The 21,264-nt window shown below is 45.8% G+C and overlaps 1 protein-coding gene across 1 annotated transcript in view; it reads left to right on the forward strand.

Annotated features, from left to right (window-relative positions):
- The first annotated feature begins 1,701 nt into the window (after positions 1–1,701).
- Positions 1,702–21,264, forward strand: part of GCP1 (glycoprotease 1) — a 122,509-nt gene continuing 102,946 nt past the window's right edge. The window contains exon 1 of the mRNA XM_086524874.1: positions 1,702–2,053. Within this exon, the coding sequence (XP_086381000.1) occupies positions 1,781–2,053 (273 nt within the window). The 5' untranslated portion in view covers positions 1,702–1,780. The remainder of the gene's footprint in view (positions 2,054–21,264) is intronic.

The following is a 21,264-nucleotide window of genomic DNA, read 5'->3' on the forward strand; positions in this document are numbered from 1 at the left end:
CACTTTTGGAAATGATAAAAAATCAACTTGTAACTTGTATGATGTCATAGATGACCATTATCTTGACTGGGCACATGTTCATTGTGCTAGCCATGCCTCCTCCCATTGGTGAGGTTGTGGAAGGAGGATCCCAAAATGACTCAAAAAGCAAAGTTGAAACCATAGAAGGTGTTGGGAAGCTTTTAGTGGGTGTGCTAAGGCACATGATGTGGCATAGTCCATGACTTTTGTAAGGCCATCATCAAATTCGCCTTAAGGGATGTCTACCTAATATGGCCTTCTCCACTTGCTTCGAGAAGCCAATTAGTGAACTTGAACCTATAGGAGGTATACCATATATTTTTGGTGCCATTGATGGTTCCTACATCCCCATCATTGCCCCAAGGGAGAACCATGAGGACCACTTCATTTGCAAAGGCTTCCTTCCATCTTGTTTCCATTGATGACATCAACAAATTTTTTTGTACTCATTGTCCAACACCAAAGCTTAAAAGTGAACCTTATGGCTCGTTCTTCAACATCTATTTAGAATGGCAAGTGAAAGTGACAGATCTTCATGTAGTTGTGTTATTTGATCAGAGATAAGGATGCTAGTTGGCAACTACGAGGCTATAGGTCCTCTCTTTAGGCTAATGGTACCAACGCCTCCATGTGAACACAAGGGTGGCCAAAGATCTAGTAAAGTCATTGTTGCCTCCGCCACGTGAAAAGAAGGGCGACAGAAGTTACCTCTCTTGGGTACTTCCACCTAGAAATCCACTTTGCAGTCCCCTTCTTCTACCACCGCGAGTGAACCCTACCTAAAAACTTCTCAAGTAGATTTTAAAATTCTCCTCCAACCTTTTACTGACCTTTAAAATGACCCTTATGGAGCATCCATTTCGTTGGGTTACAAGATTCCATGCAGTCACGTTCAACACGTTTTTGGACCACATAAGTCCTTAGGAGAGGGTTGCACTTTGGAGCAATTATGGACCAATGGATAAAGCTTGCTGATTAGTGCCACATGGCAAGCTAATGATGACAAACTTCCTTTTAAACTCTTTTTTGTAAGCCCTTGTGAGAGGGTGTTGACATTTGTTTACGTCCCTTTTTAAAGAGGGGCATTGGGTATTTGTTCACACAAAATCTTTTCCATTCTCCTTCACTTTGTTTTCTCCTCAATTTCTTACAATGCTTCCGAGTGTTTTTTAGTCATTATTTTTTATGCTTTTGAATGTACTCGCACGACCCGCCTATGGGGCAGGTTTTGCTCGCTCTTACCAACGGTTTCAAAAAGTCAAGAGTATGCATGATCAAGCATAAAACAAAAAATTGCAAAATATTAAGAGAGAGAGAGAGAGAGAGAGAGAGAGAGAGCAGGTGGCAGTCAATGACCTTGCTCTCTGTATCTACCACCAGTCAATGACCTTGCTCTCTGTATCTACCCTATCAACTGGAGTACTACGCTCAGTCAATGACCTTGCTCTTTGTATCTACTCGATCGACTGGAGTACTACTCTCTCTCTCTCTCTCTCTCTCTCTCTCGTGCCACTCTTGACTATTCGCTTCCATTACTCCCGTCTCTTGCTTTTTTCATTGTAGGATCAGCAGATTGTAATCTAAATAGTAATAGTTCATTGTTACACTTGTTTTCAAAAAATTTAATACTTCATTACGACAACAAATGTTTTAAAATGCTATTGTCAGTGTCTCATTCCCCCTCTCACAAAGAAACCTGTTATTTTTCAAGTCCTCTAGTCTCAATAGCTTTCAGGCCATAGTGAACTTTCACCTAGAGATGAGGACGCTAGTCGGCAACTGCAAGGCTGCAGGTCCTCTCTTGATGAAAACGCGACAGTTGGGTCCTCAGAACACATGTCGGTTGGGACTGCTTGCAAGCAACAGCCATGGTCTAAGGTTTCTCCGAAGGTTGGCACACCCCAGACCCATCTGCAGCGCAGCTCTTGCAAAAGAATCACATTCCATACGCGCTACCTCTGCCAGTACTGGCTCGGATGACCTATTAATCCTCGGGATTGAAACCAGCTGTGATGACACTGCTGCTGCAGTGGTATGTTCTTGTCTTTGTTCAAAGGACATGTTTTGATTGCTAGTTTAGGTCTCCTTGTCAATTCACCATTTAGGTGTCAATGAATCTGTTGACAGGATGATTGATTAATTTATGGTATCTATGAGAGAGAGAGAGAGAGAGAGAGAGAGAGAGAGAGAGAGAGAGAGAGAGAGAGAGAGAGAGAGAGAGAGAGAGAGAGAGAGAGAGAGAGAGAGAGAGAGAGAGAGAGAGAGAGATCACTCATAGAAATATTTCTTGGCCAACCTGACATTTACAATTGCGAGGCAAGGTTGCAATAGTTTGATTTTGAAGTTTGCTGTCAGATTGGTGCAACCGATTAGGTTGCATGTTGCACTTAGCCAATTGACTGAGTTCAATACTCTTTTTTTTACAAAGATCTCAATTGAGTTCTGTTTTTGAGAGAGTGCTGCAAACATGATCTCGTGGCCTGACTTTGGTGAAATCTGGTGGACAAGTTGAAAAGGGAGTATGTAGCCAGGAAAGCTATGAGAAGATAGTGGAAAGTTGAAACGTACTCCACTAAAGGCGGTCTACTTTTCAAGCAAGTCATAGTGTGGGTGCCTAATGATCAAGATACCTGCTGTCAGATTTGTTTACTTGTCATGGTGCAATTTGTGCAGAATACCTTGGCATACACAGGACCTTAACCTTGGTGAGCCAAATTACTTTCTTGGCACAAAAACTTGTATGACTCTAAAATCCATTTCAAATTTCTGATAGCAAGTCGGATAGCATTGTGGTGAACTTTGTAATAGGATTATCTTGTACTAATAGAGGTCATGATGCGTTGTGGGTTGTCGTTGCTCAAAATGGCCAGATTCTTGTCTACTACGGGCGGTGTCACAAACTGCGGAGGTGTCAAGCCACTGAAGACCCGGTGGGTTAGGGCTCCCCGAGCCTAACCCTAACCAACTTAGAGATCTCGGTCGAGGGGCCTGAACCCTAGAAGCAATAGAAGAAGCATAAGTGCCTACCAACTTACAGTTCCTCGTCGAAAGGGCCAAACATTTAAAAAAATTCCCAACTTATAGGACCCCATCTGATGGGGCCTAAAATGATAAAATAAAACAGGGTACATACGCACACAAGTTCTCTTGGGTAAAATCTGATGATGTGGCAGTAGTTGCACGAACGTCCGTGAATTGTGTTGACATGCCATGTGGCACTGTATGGATTGTTGCAAATTGTGTTGACTGTTGATGTGGTAGATTGTATGGAATTGCTGGATTTGTGCTGGCTACCTTTGAAGACAAGATGCTTTTGAGTTGTATGCTTTTCATGTACTTTTTTTGGATGGGCCTAGGGTCTTTAAATACGAAAGGTGGTCTGGTCTCTCCCTCTGGCATTCTTGCAAGTGCAGGTGCAGAGCAGAGCCACTTCGTGTGTATTGATTTGAAGCAATATAAAGAAATACCGAAAGTGGTGCCATCGTTTGGGGCCAGTGCTCTCTTGGGGTGGAACTCCGCTAGTCCGTGTCTCGTGTGTCGTGCATCACTTTTAATTCAGTTGAAGTACTTAAAGTTTGTTCTGTTTGTTCTTTTCTGCGGCACGTGGTGTCCTCCCGTTACTGTGGTATCAGAGCTCTAGTCGTGTGATTTTCTGAAAGCATACCGATCCTACTAAGAATAGAAAGAGCACAATGGCGTTTATGGATTTGAGGAGTACCTTCACTTTCTTCTCGACGAGCTCGCGACATACTCTCGTGGCATCCTCAGCAGAATCTCTCGGTGCCGCAAATTTTCCAACAGTTTTGAAGTACATGTTACCCCCTGTGATGCCCTAGGTGGTACCCCCTCCTCCGGCACCAGAAATTGCAAGAGCCTCTAACTGGCAACCCTCTCAACTGTTTGTTCCGATTGGGGGAGTCTTCAAGAACATGGTGTAGCCATCTGACCCTGATCTAGTGCAACCGCTTGTGCCACCGCCATTGCCACCACTTCCCCCACCACCACCGCCACCTGGATACAATGGTAGGAGCCCGTATGGATATCCTTATTATCCATATTTGGGATTTGCGTCTAACGCCTCATAATTTTTCACTTTTTCTTGAGTGAAAGATCAAAAGAAAGCCTTGTTGGAGGCAAGTCCTCGAGAGTGTGGAATGGCTTGGTAGAGGCGAGGAGATTGGAGCTTGAGAGAGGGTATGGAGTGGCTTGGGAGTACCATAGGAATGGCTTGGGGATTTTGTCATAGTTACATGGGACGGCGGGTCGGGGTTGAGAACGGGGTCGGGAACGGGGTCGGAACGGCAAAAGTCAGGAAACGGGGACGGGGGTCGGAACGGCAAAAAAAAAAGAGAGTTTTTTTGGCATTTTTTGACCTACACACATGCCACACACATAGAGCATCACTTTGACCATAAATTTACACTAAATAGACCAAAGAACACGAGTCATATAGGCTGAAATGTGCTAATAAAACATCGATGATCGATGGATACAAAATGAGAAGTGCATGCCACAAGGGCTCAAGAGTCAAAAAGCGATGCGGAAGGGAAGAGGACGGTGTAGATCCATGGCTCTTGAAGGTTCGAGAGATGTCGTCAAGGTTGGCTTCCCTTTGCTCTCGCGGTGTCGCCGTGGCGGAGGGATCAACGGCAACAAAACGGCCCCTCTTGGCCGCTTCCGCAACCTCATACACCGTGAGTTTCTCAAGAAGATCCAACCTCTTCTCGGGAGCTACATGAGGGCAAAACTTCACCTCGTGACCGGGTTCATGAAGAAGATGGGCTCGCACTTTGTTTGAACCACCCGATCTCTTGTATGGACATAGCTTGCACGTCCATGGTCTTGCACCGCCACCTTTGCCACGCGAGCTAAAGTCGACTTCATCCCACCACGATCACGTTTGCACGGCAGGCCTCCTTCGAGAAGAAGCGGCTTGAGAAGTGGAGTTGGCTTGAGATGACATGATGGTGGAGAGACTCGAGAGAGTAGAGCTTAGAAGTTAGAAGGGTTAGAGGAGAGCTTGTGTGGAGAGAGAGTAAAGGAGAGCTTCAAAGTGGGTAGAAGAGGGAGAGGAGAGCTTCAAAGTTCAAACTTGAGCCTTGAGCTTGAGGGAAATGGAATGAGCATTGAGCATTGAGACTATGAGTATTAAGAGGCCCAAGGGAGCCTTTTATAGCTTCCCAAGGGCCAAGGCTTAAAAAATATGGCAGTTGGGGCTGCACAGAGCCGCTGCAAACGGTCAAAAACGGCCATTTTTTTGAATTTGACCCCGGCCGACCCCTGCCGTCCCCGTCCGGTCCGTCCGACCCCGGTCCGGACCCGGTCGTCCCCGGTCCGTCCCCCCTGCGACCCGCCCGTCCGGCCCGTTTTCCGTCCGTCCCTCGGCGTTCCCGGCCGTTCCCGGCCCGGTTACGGCCGTTCCCCGGCCCTAGGGCCCGTCCCCCCCGTCCCCTGTAACTATGGATTTTGTGCAGCTTGGACGAAACTCTTAGCCCTTGTTATGCAAAGTTTATTGTGGAGCTTTGGATTTGTTCAAGGCCTACCATAGGGCAAACGTGCGAAGCGGCTATCGGCGACAGAGTCTCGGATTTCAGAGAGGGATAGCAGATTGTGTGGAGCCCATTGCGTGTGGAGTTCCCTTTGCGGTGCAGTTGAATCGGCTTGGATCTTTTTCGGCTTGGTTTGTACGGCCATTTTTTGGAGTGCGAGAAGGTACCTGATTATCAGATCTTGCAACTTCAAAATGGCCTCCCCTTGCTTGAACGCCCACGACGCATAGTTACCCGGAACGGGGAATCGGAATTGGGAAAGGAGAACGGCAACATGCATGAAATGCCATTCCCTGCTTCGGATACTCACGTCTGAAACACGGAATGGGAATCCGGAACGGGAAATTGGGATGGGAACGAGGAACGGAGACCTGAAAATGGCCATTCCCTGTAACTATTTTTTCGATGACATCGACCAAAGACAACCAAAAGCTATGGATAACGGATCGTCAACCATCCATTTATCAGCCTATTCACCAGCATAGTTCTCAAGAACCCGACAAATTGTTTGGCTCGAGTTCGTGAAGTCAAAAGCAAATGGAGGAGTTTGCTAGAGGACAACGGCAAAGGTCAGTTGGACAAGGATGGTAGTACCAGTACTCAGTTAGCTGCCTCGGCACCCACGAGGTACGATCGCAGTTGTCATGAATGTGACTCGATGCTTTGTTTGGATCGAGAGTTTGAAGCCAAAGGCAAAAGCACGAACTTACAGATAGACAAGGATAAAGGCAAGCTGGGCAGAGATCACGGTAATAAAGATTTGATAGAGGAGATTGGCATGGCACCGGTGGCGGTGGTCAAGCTGGGCAGAGATCACGGTAATAAAGATTTGATAGAGGAGATTGGCATGGCACCGGTGGCGGTGGTCACAGTGGCCTCGACGTCAGATTTCTAGTCAAATGACAGGTGTCACCACTAGCTTCAGCCAGAGAGAGGCTTGTGAGTGGCAGAGAGGGGCAAGCATTGCTCCCTATAATTAATTTGGACCCTTGTGTTGGAGTTCAAGTTATTGGTGTTCGGACCCGTAGGGCGGAGTTTAATGCCCATGTTTCTGGCAAGAAACCAATCAGACGTCTAAAACACTATGGATGGGCGCGCTAATTCATTGTTGTTAGTCGGATTATGGACAGGATGTGTTCCAAGAGTTCATTATTTTGGAGTTTTATATTTTGGATGTGATGTGTTCAAAGTTCACGAATGGGGATTATTGGACGTAGTATGGTCTACAGTTTAAAGTTTCTACAAAGGCAACCGATGCCCAAGATGGCATTACTTTCAGGTACAAAGTTGAGGAGAGCAACACTGAGGTGTATGAAACTGGCCCGTAGGGCGGTAGACGTTAGCTTTCACCCGATCTTTAGCACTTGATTTTACGACACAAAGCAATGACTTAAAAGGAACCTGTAACTGAGACTTGAATTACACTTCAAAACAAAAGCACGGCCAAGAAGCTAGAATGCTCCCAGGCAGACAGCGACACTTGTAGGCCCCAAAGGTTGGCGCCCCTTTCGGTATTTCTTTATTCTTTAACAGAGGGAATAAAACATGTGATTTCCTACAAGCTGTCCCGCACAATCTGGGCTGAATTCCATCTGTTCTGGTCCGATTTCGGGAGCATAACTGTACTAGGACGTGTCACAGTCAGTATCCCCACGCAATAGATGACTTTCCCGATGCATACGGTCACTTTGCAAAACCTGGCGAGATTCTGCTGCACGCTGAATTCTCTGTTTTCTGCCCCGAAAATGCGCCAAATCACCTCTACAGCGGCCCCTTCGCATCCCGAACCTCTTGGGGGTATTAGGGACCGTTTAGGGCTGAAACCCTAAACCTGCAAAAATACACAGCAGGCTGTAATTCCCTGTTTCGGGCTCCCTTTCACGTGCCGGTCGCATCCGTAGCAAGTCCTCGAGCTCCCGCACCTGTAGGGCTTCTTGCCCTTTGAATCGGACGAGATTTGGCATGTGAAACCTCTTCGAATTCACCTGTACCTGCGGGGGATTAGCCACTAGCTAATCCAGTACCTGTGCAAGAGGCTCTTGCCTCGGCAATCGCGCATGAACCCACACAACTATACATTGGTCAAATGAGAAGCCCACTTGAGGGGCATAACATAACTGCTCGTAGGGGAGAGAGAGAGAGCAGTGCGTAGCGTGCAAGGCATCACTCCTGGCACCGCACTGTACATAAGAGGGAAAGGAAACACTCCATAGCTCTTGCACCTGTTGCAATCCACCTGCAGCTGAAAATGGCGTCCCCTTTCTCTTGTAGACTCGCCCAGAGTGGCAGAATTGCTCACAAAGTGACACCTCGCCCAGTTTCCAACTTTGGCCAACTTGGCTAAAAATATCTCAACTGGTGTGTCAGTTGACTTGGCAGTAGAGCAATAAAATGTTCCCCTTGTCATTCCAGAGCTAATGACGCGAACACATTTTCAGGTCCAAAATAGCAGTTCCCTAAATTTTAGGAGATGCTTCCACGGCACTCACACTGGTCATCTGACCATCAATCACCACTGTAACCACATCAAAAAATGCAATGTAGGCCAGCTATCAGGTGAATTACATTCATAGCCCCACCGTGGCTAACCTTAGTCCATTTGTCCAACTTTAGTGCTCACTGGCCGTTCGGCTTAGACTCTCACTGTCCGCCTCACACCATGCAACTCGGGCATTGGCATTTCTAGAGGGGTGCTTTAAAACAAGTCAAATAAAATTCCCCCAAAAAGAAATCAACAAGTAAAGTTGCCACAGACTTGTGTGACATATCCCTCTCTTGAAATTGCGAACGTCCTCATTTGCATGAATATCAATCCATTAGTGTGTACAACACTTCATGGACACCATATCATGGCTGTCAACCTTTCTGTGTGTACACACCTGGTCAACATAGTACGAGACATACATGCTTGTAGTTAACACTCTTGTGTATTCAACACTTGTTAACTCATGTATGGTCTACCTGTGAGATTGTTCCATTGACATAGTGGATAGCTTTCACACTGTGCCATTGGCTTTAATAGAGTCTATAACTTATAGTACACTGCGAATCCTTTCAAGCATAATAAACCAGCAGTTTAAAAATGCGTCAATAGTATTCATTAGAAGCAATTACTGTACACTTGACAACTGACAAGACATACTTACTTCTGTAGCATTGAACAGACTTTTGGACAAAACTTTTATTCCCCAAGGGCAATTGCCAAGCAAGGTACACTTCTATTGCACTAAATCCATAGATACATGAGAAGTGCTAGCGCCTGGATCACCCCCCTCTAGCGCAGGTCTCTTTTCTTTTGACCTTTGCTCTTCTTGAGTTGGAGAGTATGTAGGTGGTAAACCAAAGGCTTCAAGATATAGCTTGAATACATTTGGTGATTGTAACAGTTCGCTCCTTCCATCCACTTTGCATCCATAGGTGGATAGTTCTTGAACTTCACCAAATATCGCCTTATAACCTTGCCTTTGACTTTTCTTGCCTAGTGTGCCATAATCTGTTCTGGGACCAAAATTTCATCAAGCTCTTCAACTTCTGGCTGCTCTTCAACTGGCATATCCTCTGGCACATCACCAATAAATGGTCTGAGAAGACTCACGTGAAAAGCATTGTGAATCTTCCAGTTCTCAGGCAATTTCAGGTTATAACTGACATCACTGATCTTCTTTGTTACTTGAAAAGGCCCATAGTAACGCATACTAAGCTTTGTAAAGAGACTTTCTTTACCTTTTCGCTTCTTTAAACGTGCCTTTTCAAACTGCAACAGTACCCAATCAACAAGTGAAAACAGCAATTGACGACGGTGGAGATCAGCAGCTTTCTTTTGCTTTGCCTGTGTCCTTTCAAGGGCATGCTTTATCTTTTGGCACATTTCATCCATATTTTGTACATATTGATCTGCGTGAAAGATCTTTTCCTTGGTATGCAAAATAGGACGAACTTTCACATGACCTTCGACATTTTCAAAAGGTGCTTTGCCTGTTGAAGAATTCACTGTGTTATTGTACCCATATTCAACCAACGGCAAATACTGCTCCCACTTCGCCTTGTGTTATGAGACATAGCACTTAAGCAGATCCAAGACAGTAGAATTTGCCTCTTTTGACTGCCCATCTGTCTGTGGATGAAACGACGAGGAGAACTTAAGCGTAGTGCCCATATTCTCAAATATGCCTCTCTAGAATAGACTTGTCATCCATGGGTCACGGTCACTGACAATCGATTGTGGCATACCATGGTACTTAAAGATATTGCACATAAAGAGACGTGCCATCTGATGTGGTTTTATCTTCTTCCTAACAGGAATGATGTAAGGTGCAGCGAATTGAATGTTTGAACTTTGCTCAAGATGAGTGCTCCGAACTGTGCTCAAGGTTCCTTTTGTTCTTATGGAAGGGAGATGCCTTCCGTTCTTAATGAGAGAGTGCAAAGATCACAAACGAAGTGAATGGACATTGTGCGTCCAAGTGTATGAGACTGAGAGAGAGAGAGAGAAGAGAAATACGACACCAAAGACGTAAAACCCTCCTTCGAAGGCCCCACTCTCGTTGGCGAGAGTGGTCTACTATTGATTGCATAAACCGGTACAAAGTGGATGCATGTGACTGATGCAAATCTAGGCTAGGTCGATGTCGACGACGGGGATGACGAGACCGACTCAAGGGCTGAAATTGGCTGCTTTTGTCTTGCTGTCCAAAAATGCTACTGGCTGAAATCTGATGCAAAACTGCTGCTGTCCCAAAAACGATAATGGCTGAAAATGTCTGGAACCAAAAACGCTACTGTGGGCTGATCCTTGCGGCTGAAATCTGTTGGTCTTTAGGTGGTCAAAGGCTGAAAACTGTTGGTGCTTTATCCTCTGAAATTTGACTCTATGTCGGTGACGACGGTGATGCAACGATGACGTGCTGAAAACGTAGATGCTGAAATCTGCGTTTTCCGGGCTGAAACTGTGAACTTTGCGGAATCTGACCGTGCGGCGAAGATTTGCTGCGTGAAGGTGAGATCTGCGAGGTTCGGGACTTGTTCTGCTGTTTCTAAGGGCTGAAAACTGAAAACGCTGGGGTTTCTTGATGTTCCATCGCGGTGAATCTACAAAACACTGGGGCTGATCTGCAAACCAAAAACGCTAGGGCTGAAAACTGTTATGCTTCGCTGGATGTCCTGCAAATGCAAAACGCTATGCTGATCTGCTGTGTCGTGATGACGCCGGGCTGATTCACTGTGCACAAATCGCCATGGCTGGTCTTATAGATGAAAAACGCTAGGGTTGTCCTGCTGATGCAGAAAATGCTAGGCCTCCTGAGAAGTTGCCTGTTGAGCGAGTGCTCCTGCTGCCTCTTCTGCCAGAAAGTGCTAGCGCTAGGTTTTTATTTATACAAACTTAGCAAAATTGCCCTACCTAGTTTCCAACAAAAGTCACTTAATAAATAAGTGAAAAATGTCAAAAATAGGGAAAATAGGTTTAATGCACTGGAAAATGCTCCTGACGGATTCTGTTGGATTCTGATGGTAATGCTGATGATCATGTTGTGTGCAACCAGAGGATATGCATCTACTCTAAGTGCCTGGGCATGCACGGTCTGCGAACAAACTCACAAAAATGCCAGAACACTCCCTATTCTGGACTGACTTGACTGACGGAACCCTGATCATGCTGTAGCTTGTCCACAGACACATAGGGTTGGATGTGTCACGTGACAAATGAAATGAGCTTGTTTGCTGAATCTGCAAATAATGGTCCGGATTCCATCATTTCCTGTCTGTGTTATGGGAAGATCGAAGATAAAATCCATAGCTTTGCTTTCCCATGGTTTATCTGGAATTGGCAATGGCTGTAACAGCCTTGGTGCCTTTTGTCTGTCAAACTTGGCCTTTTGGCAAATCACGCATGCTCGCACAAAGGCATCCACATCTCTCCTAAAGGTAGGCCAATAAAAGAATGTCTCAACCGCTTTCACTGTAGCATCTATACCACGATGCCCTGCATACGGTGGGATATGACTCTCTACCATGACCTTATGTCGCAATGACCTAGTGACACAGAGTCTGCCATGCATTTTCATAAAACCATCTCTGAGGAGGTAGTGCTCATGACGTTGTCCTTCCTGTAACTGTTAGAAGATCCTTGCAAATTCTTCGTCACTCCATACTGTTCCTTCATGTCATCAATCTCATGATGATAAGGAATTCACACAGCTGAAATTTGTGGCTTTCTTGATAACGCATTAGCCACAACGTTCTTCTTACCTTCCACATGCACAATCTGGAAGTCAAACATGGAGAGAATGTTTGCCCATTGTATATGCTGTTCCAATAGCTTTGACTGTGTCAAAAAGTATCGCAAGGTCTGATGATCCGTTTGGACAACAAAATCAACACCTAGCAGATAGTGTTTCCAACTTAAGAGCGCATGAATCACAACCAGTAACTCTTTTTCATAGACCTGCATGGTCATCTCTGGCCCGTGCACGATTCTGCTCTCATAGGCTACTACCCTGCCATCTTGCATTGCACTGCACCAATGCTACTGCCACAAGCATCACATTGGACCACAAATGGCTTCCTGAGATCTGGCAAAACAATGACCGGATCTGAAGTCATCTTTTCCTTTAAGAGATTAAAAGCTGAAATCTCTTTCTGGGTCCATCTGAAAGTGACCTCTTTCTTTTGCAAAGCATGTAAAGGTGAAGCAATGTCTGCAAAGTTTTGAATGAATCTTCTGTAGTAAGAACATAGCCCTAAGAAGCTACGGATATCGTGCACAGTCCTTAAAAGCTGGCCATGTCTTGATTGCTTCCACCTTCGCAGGATCCATTCGGACACCATCCTTTGACACAATGTGTCCGAGGAAGTGGATCTCTTCCAAGAAGAACTCTCTTTTCTTGCCATTGATGAGCAATCTGTTCCTGCGCAACTCTTCGAACACAACAGTCAGGTGATGCCTATGCTCCTCTTCATTCTTCGAGTAGACTATCATGTCATCAAAGAATGTGCCAACAAAGTTCTGAACTTCTGATATGGACGGAAGATCCTATCCATCATCCTATTGAACGTAGCAGGAGCATTCGTAAGACCAAATGGCATCACTAAGAACTCGTAGAGACCAAATGTCGTTCTAATTGCAGTCTTATGCACATCCTCGGGCCTAATTCGAATTTGATGGTACCCACTTTTGAGGTCGATCCTGTTGAAAATTGCCGCACCCTCTAGGCGGTCAAGAATATCATCAATCCTTGGAATAGGAAACCTATTCTTGATGGTATTCTTATTCAATGCACGGTAGTCAATACACATGCGCCACGAGCCATCCTTTTTCTGTACTAAGAGCACTGGAGAGCAATAGGGTGACGAGCTAGGCTGAATCAGCCCTTTCTCTAAGAGCTCCTCCACTTGGCTCATAATCTCTTTCCGTTGCGCCTCACTAACCCTATACGGTGGCCTATTTGGTGGACTACAACCTGGCACCAAATCAATCGCATGATCCTCGGGCCTCTCTGGCGGTAGTTGAGACGGTAATGAATCAGAAAAGCAGCCATTAAACTTTTGCAAAAATGCTAACTTGTCTTTATCTAGCACAAATAAATTTGACTGACAACTATCTGAAACATCACGTGCAAAAACCAAGTATGCAGAAAGATGATTCTTTATTTCAGAAGTGATAGCAGAAGCAGATACAATAGGGATTGACTCTCCTTTTAGCTTTACATCCAAGATGTGAGTTTTGCCCCTATGCTGTACAGTGATCTTTTTGTTGTAGGCATCCAAGACTCCATGCACTCGGAACATCCACGGGATCCCCGACAAGACATCACATCCTTCCAGCTGCATGATGTAGAACTCTTCTGTGTCCACATACGACTGAATATGTAGACGCAGCTTTCCAATGATGGGAGTAACGCACTCTAAGCGGCCAGGACATGCCAATTCTGCCTCTTCGGTATATCCCATCTCTTCAGCTCTGATGCCTAGCTTCATAGCTAATTCTGGCGTGATAAAGTTCGCTTTGGCACCTGGATCAAAGAAGATAAGTGCCATCTGGTCTCTAAATTTACTCCACGCTCTGCATAACTCACTGGCATCTGTACTAGGCCTGTCGCCCAACATGTCTGGCACTAAACCTGCCGAGGGCATAGGCTTCTTTCCTTTCCTGTCCTCTTTGTGATCTGGCCTTTTCTTTTGTGGACAGTTGGTTGCAAAATGACCAGTCTGCTCGCATATAAAGCACTTGTTTTCAACCATCAAGACCTTCTTTTCCTCGGGCGTCTTACGCATAAAAGGCTTCCTTTTCTGCTTCCTTGCCTGCGCTCTAGAAGTCTCGACTGAACCTTTGCCTTTATTGAACCTAGCTGCCCCCTGGGACGCTTCAGGAGCCACTTTTGTAAAGGGCTGCTTTGCTGAATTTTTCTTGTGCTGCCCTCCTTTCTCGTTGCTCGGAAACCCACTGTCTTCTCCTTTCAACAAGGCAAGACCAGTGTTTGCAACTTCCATAAGCTGAGTGAGGGTAGCCACTCTGTTCTTGGTACAGTAATCGCGAAGCCCTTTAGGCAGCCCACAAAAGTACTTCTCAATCTGCTCTGTCAATGGCACAAATCTATAGGAGGTCACTGAGAGTAACGCTTTACAAAACCTCCTATTGTACTCCAGCAAGCTCTTGCATGTAGCCGAAGTAAGCTGGTGCCAATTTGTCATGACGTCGGCTTCAAATTCATCTGACAGCCAAGCAGATGCAAACATTTGCTTGAAGTAAACCCAAGTGGCGGGTGCGTGTCCTTGCATTAACAATGTCGTCCACCATGTGAGCGCATTGTCCTTTAAGAAAGTGGCAGCTTTTCTTACTCTAGAGGCTTCTTTAAAATTCCCTCTTGCATAAGTTGTATCAAACTGCTGGAGGAAAGTGAGAGCCTTTGCTTTATTTTCGAAAGCATTAAAAGTGCTGAACTTCACAGCTGCACCATCTTCTTTGTATGGTTTTGGCTTTTCGATTGGCCCCAAATTGTCATAGGGAAGCGTCTGCAGCATGGGCACTGTAGTAGGGACCATCTGTGCCCCTTGGTCATTGAGATTTTGCATCAAAGGTGCCATATTTGGCTGTTGTCCAGAAAAACAAGCCATTCCAAAATTGACCTGTGGCACCCCAAACTGGCCCTGATTGCTCTGAAAGCCTTGCTGCATGCCAATGTTACCATACATGGGGTTTGGCGTCATGCCATGCATACCCCCAAACACTGTTCTAGGCATGTACTGCTGGTTTGCAGGCGCATAACCAGCCATACTTTGGAACACGGATCCACCCCCGAAATACCCAGGATGTACCGTGGGTAGTGGAAAAACTTGACGCATTGCCTGGAGACTGGTTCCCTATCCATTCAATGCAACATTTTGACCCTGAAAGGTGGCGGGTTGAACTGGCAAAACCTGTGGAGTAGGGATCCTCGCCACCTGTTCATGGACAGGAGGGACCTGTCTAGGAGCCTGACGTGACTCCGCAACATTTGAATGCTCCCTATCCTGCTCAGTCACATGGGGGACTTGGGCTTGAGCCTCAACGGGATCTGTACGCTGAGGGCATTCCCTGCCTGCTGTGACTTTAATGGTGCTTGCAGATAATCCATAAACCTGGGATTGTGCACCAGCTGAGTGAAGACATTCACAGCAGCAACTAACTGTGTCTTGAACGCATCCTCTTCAAGTGCCTAGTCATGAACCCTTAAACCTGTTCTCGCTGTGCATTCACATGAGCAAAAGGCGTAGACAGTGGCGGTCGTGAACTCTCACCAACTTCATGCTGTAAAGGAATAGCTTGTCTACCCTAGGAAGAGGAACCCTCGTCTCTAGCATTGTCTGTCCTGTCAGCCATAGTGTAATTCCAAGTTCTTGTGCTTTGTGTCTTCGCCGCAAACCAACCAAGGCTCACTTCTTAAGGAAAAAGTGATCTTGTCTTGGTGATAGAACCATGAAACCGGCCCGTAGGGCGGTAGACGTTAGCTTTCACCCAATCTTTAACACTTGACTTTACGACACAAAACAATGACTTAAAAGGAACCTGTAATTGAGACTGGAATTACACTTCAAAACAAAAGCACGGCCAGGAAGCTAGAATGCTCCCAGGCAGACATCGATACCTGTAGGCCCCAAAGGTTGGCGCCCCTTTCGGTATTTCTTTATTCTTCAACAGAGGGAATAAAACTTGTGATTTCCTACAAGCTGTCCTGCACAATCTGGGCTGAATTCCATCTGTTCTGGCCCGATTTCGGGAGCATGACTGTACTAGGATGCTTCACAGTCAGTATCCCCACGCAATAGATGACTTTTCCGACGCATACGGTCACTTTGCAAAACCTGGCGAGAATCTGCAGCACACTGAATTCTCTGTTTTCTGTCCCGAAAATGTGCCAAATCACCTCTACAGCGGCCCCTTCGCGTCCCCGAACCTCCTGGGGGAATTAAGGACCGTTTAGGGTCGAAACCCTAAACTTGCAAAAATACACAGCAGGCTGTAATTCCCTGTTTCGGGCTCCGTTTCGCGTGCCGGTCGCATCCGTAGCAAGTCCTCGAGCTCCCGCACCTGTAGGGCTTCTTGCCCTTTGAATCGGACGAGATTTGGCATGTGAAACCTCTCCGAATTCACCTGTACCTGTGGGGGATTAGCCACTAGCTAATCCAGTACCTGTGCAAGAGGCTCTTGCCTCGGCAATCACGCATGAACCCACACAACTGTACATTGGTCAAATGAGAAGCCCACTTGAGGGGCATAACATAACGGCTCGTAGGGGAGAGAGAGCAGTGCGTAGCGTGCAGGGCATCACTTCTGGCACCGCACTGTACATAAGAGGGAAAGGAAGCACTCCATAGCTCTTGCACCTGTTGCAATCCACCTGCAGCTGAAAATGGCGCCCCCTTTCTCCTGTAGACTCGCCCAGAGTGGCAGAAGTGCTCACAAAGTGACACCTTGCACAGTTTCCGACTTTGGCCAACTTGGCTAAAAATATCTCAACTGGTGTGTCAGTTGACTTGGCAGCAGAGCAATAAAATGTTCCCCTTGTCATTCCAGAGCTAATGACGCGAACACATTTTCAGGTCCAAAATAGCAGTTCCCTAAATTTTAGGAGATGCTTCCAGGGCACTCACACTAGTCATTTGACCATCAATCACCATTGTAACCACATCGAAAAATGCAATGTAGGCCACCTATCAGGTGATTTACATTCGTAGCCCCACCGTGGCTAACCTTAGTCCATTTGTCCAACTTTAGTGGTCACTGGCCGTCCGGCCTAGACTCTCACTGTCCGCCTGACACCATGTAACTCGGGCATCGGCATTTCCAGAGGGGTGTTTTAAAACAAGTCAATTAAAATGCCCCCAAAAAGAAATCAACAAGTAAAGTTGCTACAGACTCTGACAGTGTATCCAGTATCCCGGCCGGTGCTGGGTTGTCCATTGTAGCTTCTACATCGATTTGGTCTCACTATTGATGTCCACTATGAGCTGCAGAGAGGGCGTTAAGTTTAGGCATCTCAAGTGAACTGCCCTATGTGATCCCATTATTTAGTTTGGCTTTTAGGTATTTATTTTACTTATTTGTCAAAGTATTGGGTAGGGCAATTTACTGGGATTTCTATATAAGCAACCCCTTGCCTCCATTGTATACACATTCAGTTTGCCAAGGTTGATTGGTTCAGGTCTCTCTCTCTCTCTCTCTCTCTCTCTCTCTCTCTCTCTCTCTCTCTCTCTCTCATGCTCACTCCCTTGGTCTCTACGCTTCCGCGTCGTTGACTTTGACACCAAACCCCCTCCAAGGGCCCCCCCTCTCTATCGCCAGAGAGATTTGCTTTAGATTGCACAAATTCTGATACAATGGTCCTAGATGGTGAGATGCTGATGGGATCTTGTGGTAGATGCTTGGAGCTGCAAGGCTAAGGGCTGGAAGCTGAAAACGCTAGGGCTGGTCTGGCATGGAACTGTGAACTGGCGATGAGGCTAGGGCTGAAATCTGAAAACTTCGGCTAGATCTGGAAACGTTGGGACTATGGCTGAAATCTGCAACTTGCAAAAAATGCTAGGTTTGGAAACTGTTGACAATGCAATCTGCTACTGATGGCTGAAAACGCCGGTCATGGCTGAAAACGCCGATGCAAAAATGCCATGGATGCTGATGGTATTGCGGGTAGTGGGCGATGATACTGAGGGTATTGACTTATACTTGAGAAGTGACCCTCGGTCGAGTAATGTCAGATTGAACCCTAGGACTTTCAAAATGATGCTAAAATGTCACAATGTCACTTATTAATATGTTGATGAACCTACTAATAAGAGGTGTTTCACATGCAGATAAATACCTAGGTTGGTACTAATGCAACTGTATGGGAACACTCCCCAGTGCCTACATGTAGCAGGCTATGCTCATGTGTACTCAAAGAATATCCAACTAATTTAAAGTGCTTGGACATGCACTTCCTGCTTACAAGCTCACAAGGGTGCCAGAACACTTCCTAGGCTGTCCTAAACCCTAGAAATAGGAGTTAGCTTGTCCACATGCACATAGGGTTAGATGTCGACCATGATACAACAGAGAACAGTTCACAAAAAGACGACATGGCTGGGCGTAGTTCCGTGCCAAGAGGTATTGGCCCCAAAGACTGGCGCCCCTTTCGGTATTTCTTTTTATATTAACCTATGTGCAAAGTACAAGAGTCAACGGGAACTCACACTCAGAATCTGCGTCTAGATGCTCTGAGTAATGAGGCCCAAAAGACTTATTTATTGTTACAAGGGATGCCCCAAAAGCAGAGCCCCAAAATCTTTTAACTTTCAAAAGCAAAGTTCCCAAAAGCAATTGATTAAAAATCTACCATCCAAAAGCTGCTAAAACTGCCAGCGTAATTTCCAGAAATCTGTATGGAATGCCACGTCATCAGACCAGCGGAAATTGCGGAAATTTTGCCATGTCTGCCTGTCGGCGCATTTCACGGCGCGTTTTCCGGGAGCTGCTAGCATGGTGTGTGTCCGGGGGCCAGCCACGTCACCAGTTTGTGATAGATGTGCACGTGGCAAGTGAGTTAAGCCCCTCAGCGAGACTTCATAAGTCGGTGGGTACTAGGAAATTAAACAAAATGGGCAAAGTGGACACTTGGCAACCTAGGAGCAACTTGTAGGACACATCAGCAAGAGGGAGCGCCCAAGGAGGCTGATTTTTGATCATAGTGTGTGTGTGAGTAGTGGGTGCACACTGCAAGTTCACAACTTTAATGGAAAGCTTGCCTTCTCCTCTGTCTTATGTAGCACGATGATTATGCTCTCGTGCATCTTTCTCCCCTTTTGAATACATATTCGTGATGCCCAACTCAAGGGCTACTCATCTGTTATGTACAGTTGTGGGGATGTTATGCTCGATTGCCGAGTCAAGCTATCACATGCACATCTAACCCTATGTGCATGTGGACAATCTACTTCATGACAAGGGTTCAATTAGCTTAGAAAGTGTTCTGGCACCTTTGTGAGTTTGTTCGCAGACCGTGTATGTCCAGACACTTAGAGTAGTTGCATTTCCTTTGGTTGCACACAACATGATCATCAAATTATAGTCAATACCCATCAGGAGCATTTTACAGTGCATAGAACCCATTTTCCCCATTTTAGCCATTTTTCACTTATTATTATTAAGTGACTGTTAGGAAACTGGGTAGGGCAATTTTGATAAGTGACTATATAAGAAAACTAGCGCTAGCATTATTTGGCAGAAGAGGCAGCATGAGTCAAACCACTCACAGTGTGTAACAGACTTGGACACTCCAAGTCAAGATTCTACCACGACACAACAAGAATTCACTTCAAAACAGTTCACAGTTCATAATTAATTCGACACGGCCTGGCAGAGTTTCGTGCCTAGAGATATTGGCCCCAAAGACTGGCGCCCCTTTCGGTATTTCTTTTTGTATTAATCTGCAACTCAAAAGTACAAGGGAGTGGGAGGCTCTCACTCTCAGACTCTGCGTCCAGATGCTCTGAGAAGTGGGAGGCCTGCCTACTTATTCATTCATTACAAGGGATGCCCAAAAGCAGAGCCCCAAAAGCTGTTCCAATGCTTTCAAAAATAAAGCATGGCTCTCTTGAGTAAATAAAGCAAAGCTTTTAAAGAAAGTAAAGCTCTCTCTCTCAAGCATTGCGTAGACAATAGCTGCCTACGCATTTGCTTTTCGGTACGCTGCTGCCAGCGCTTTTGGCGCCGCAAATTACGGAGGGTTCGTACGGCATGCCACGTCAGCATTTTCCCCGCGTTTTTCGTACTCTGCCGCCAACCAGGGTATGTGTGTGTGCGTCTGTTGCCCACTGGCCATTGACCACGTCACCGGTTTGTGACATACCCCCCTCTTGAAAGCATTGTAATCGCCCTCGATTTACGCCTGCAAAACAGACAGAGGCCATAAACTGTCTTAGCAGACACTGACTGTTAGTACCGACGCACTAGGAACACACATCTAGCACATGTGTACCAATCGACAGTCACATCACACGACATCAGAAGACATCACTTGACATCACATGACAAGTCACATTCAAAATTCATTTGGATCTCAGACCATGATTTATCGGCAACGCAATTAGCAATTGCATCTAGACCCACTTAGGACCTCATAGATGCCCGACTGACCAATCCCTATTGCAACCATGTCTATCGAGATCATTCAGACCAAAATGCTGCAGTCATTTCGTCTAGCGGTTCCTACACTTAACAAGTCAAGAACAAATTAGTATCATATTATCGGGAATCCCAGTTCATAAAGCCATACAACAGAATACTGTCAACTCACAGTATCCTTGAGAGACATCAGTGACTTTAATATAAAAAATCGAGGCAATCTGTTGACAAAGGAGCGGAGCAACTCCCTCTCGTGCATACTCACTGCACCAGATTCCGCCCAAGTTGAGTTCGGGGTTCCATTTGGAATAGACTATGCTAAACCAAAAGCTTCAAGGTGAAGATTCACAATCTGAGAAGTATCTGCTAGGTCCTCCTCCTCCATCCACTTCGCATCGAATGCAAGATAGTTCTTGAATTTAACCAAGAACCGCCTTATCACTTTACCCTTAATCTTTCTGCCTTTATGTGCCAATATCTCCTCATTTTCTTCCACTTTGCGTTGCTCATCAGGCTCCCCATCTTCGGGCATATTGCCTTTAAAAGGCTTCAGGAGACTCACATGAAAAGCATTGTGAATCCTCCAAGTGTCGGGCAGCTTCAATCGGAAGGAGACATCATTTATCTTTTCGGAGATCTTGAAAGGTCCGTAGTATCGCATACTAAGCTTTGGAAAAAGCCTCTGGTTTCCCTTTTTCTTTCTCAGGCGTGTCTTCTCAAAACGTAAGAGCACCCAATCGTTCTCCTTCAATTTCAAATCGCGACGATGGCGATCTACTGCCTTTTTCTGTCTTTCTTGAGATTTCTGCAAAGCCTCGCGGACCTTGGCAAAAGCCGTGTCCAAGTCACGCGTGTACTCATCGGCTTCAAAAATCTTATCTTTCGTGCTCAAGAAGGGTGGAACCTTCACAACTCCTTTAATAATCTCAAATGGCGCCTTCCCCATTGAAGAGTGTATCGTGTTATTGTAGGCAAATTCCACCAAAGGTAAATGTTTTTCCCATTGAGTCTTCTGATCCGAGATGTAAGACTCAATAAATCTAGTACCATTGAATTGGC

Source organism: Adiantum capillus-veneris, chromosome 12 (assembly GCF_014529385.1).
Source record: "Adiantum capillus-veneris isolate H3 chromosome 12, ASM1452938v2, whole genome shotgun sequence".
NCBI lineage: Eukaryota > Viridiplantae > Streptophyta > Polypodiopsida > Polypodiales > Pteridaceae > Adiantum > Adiantum capillus-veneris.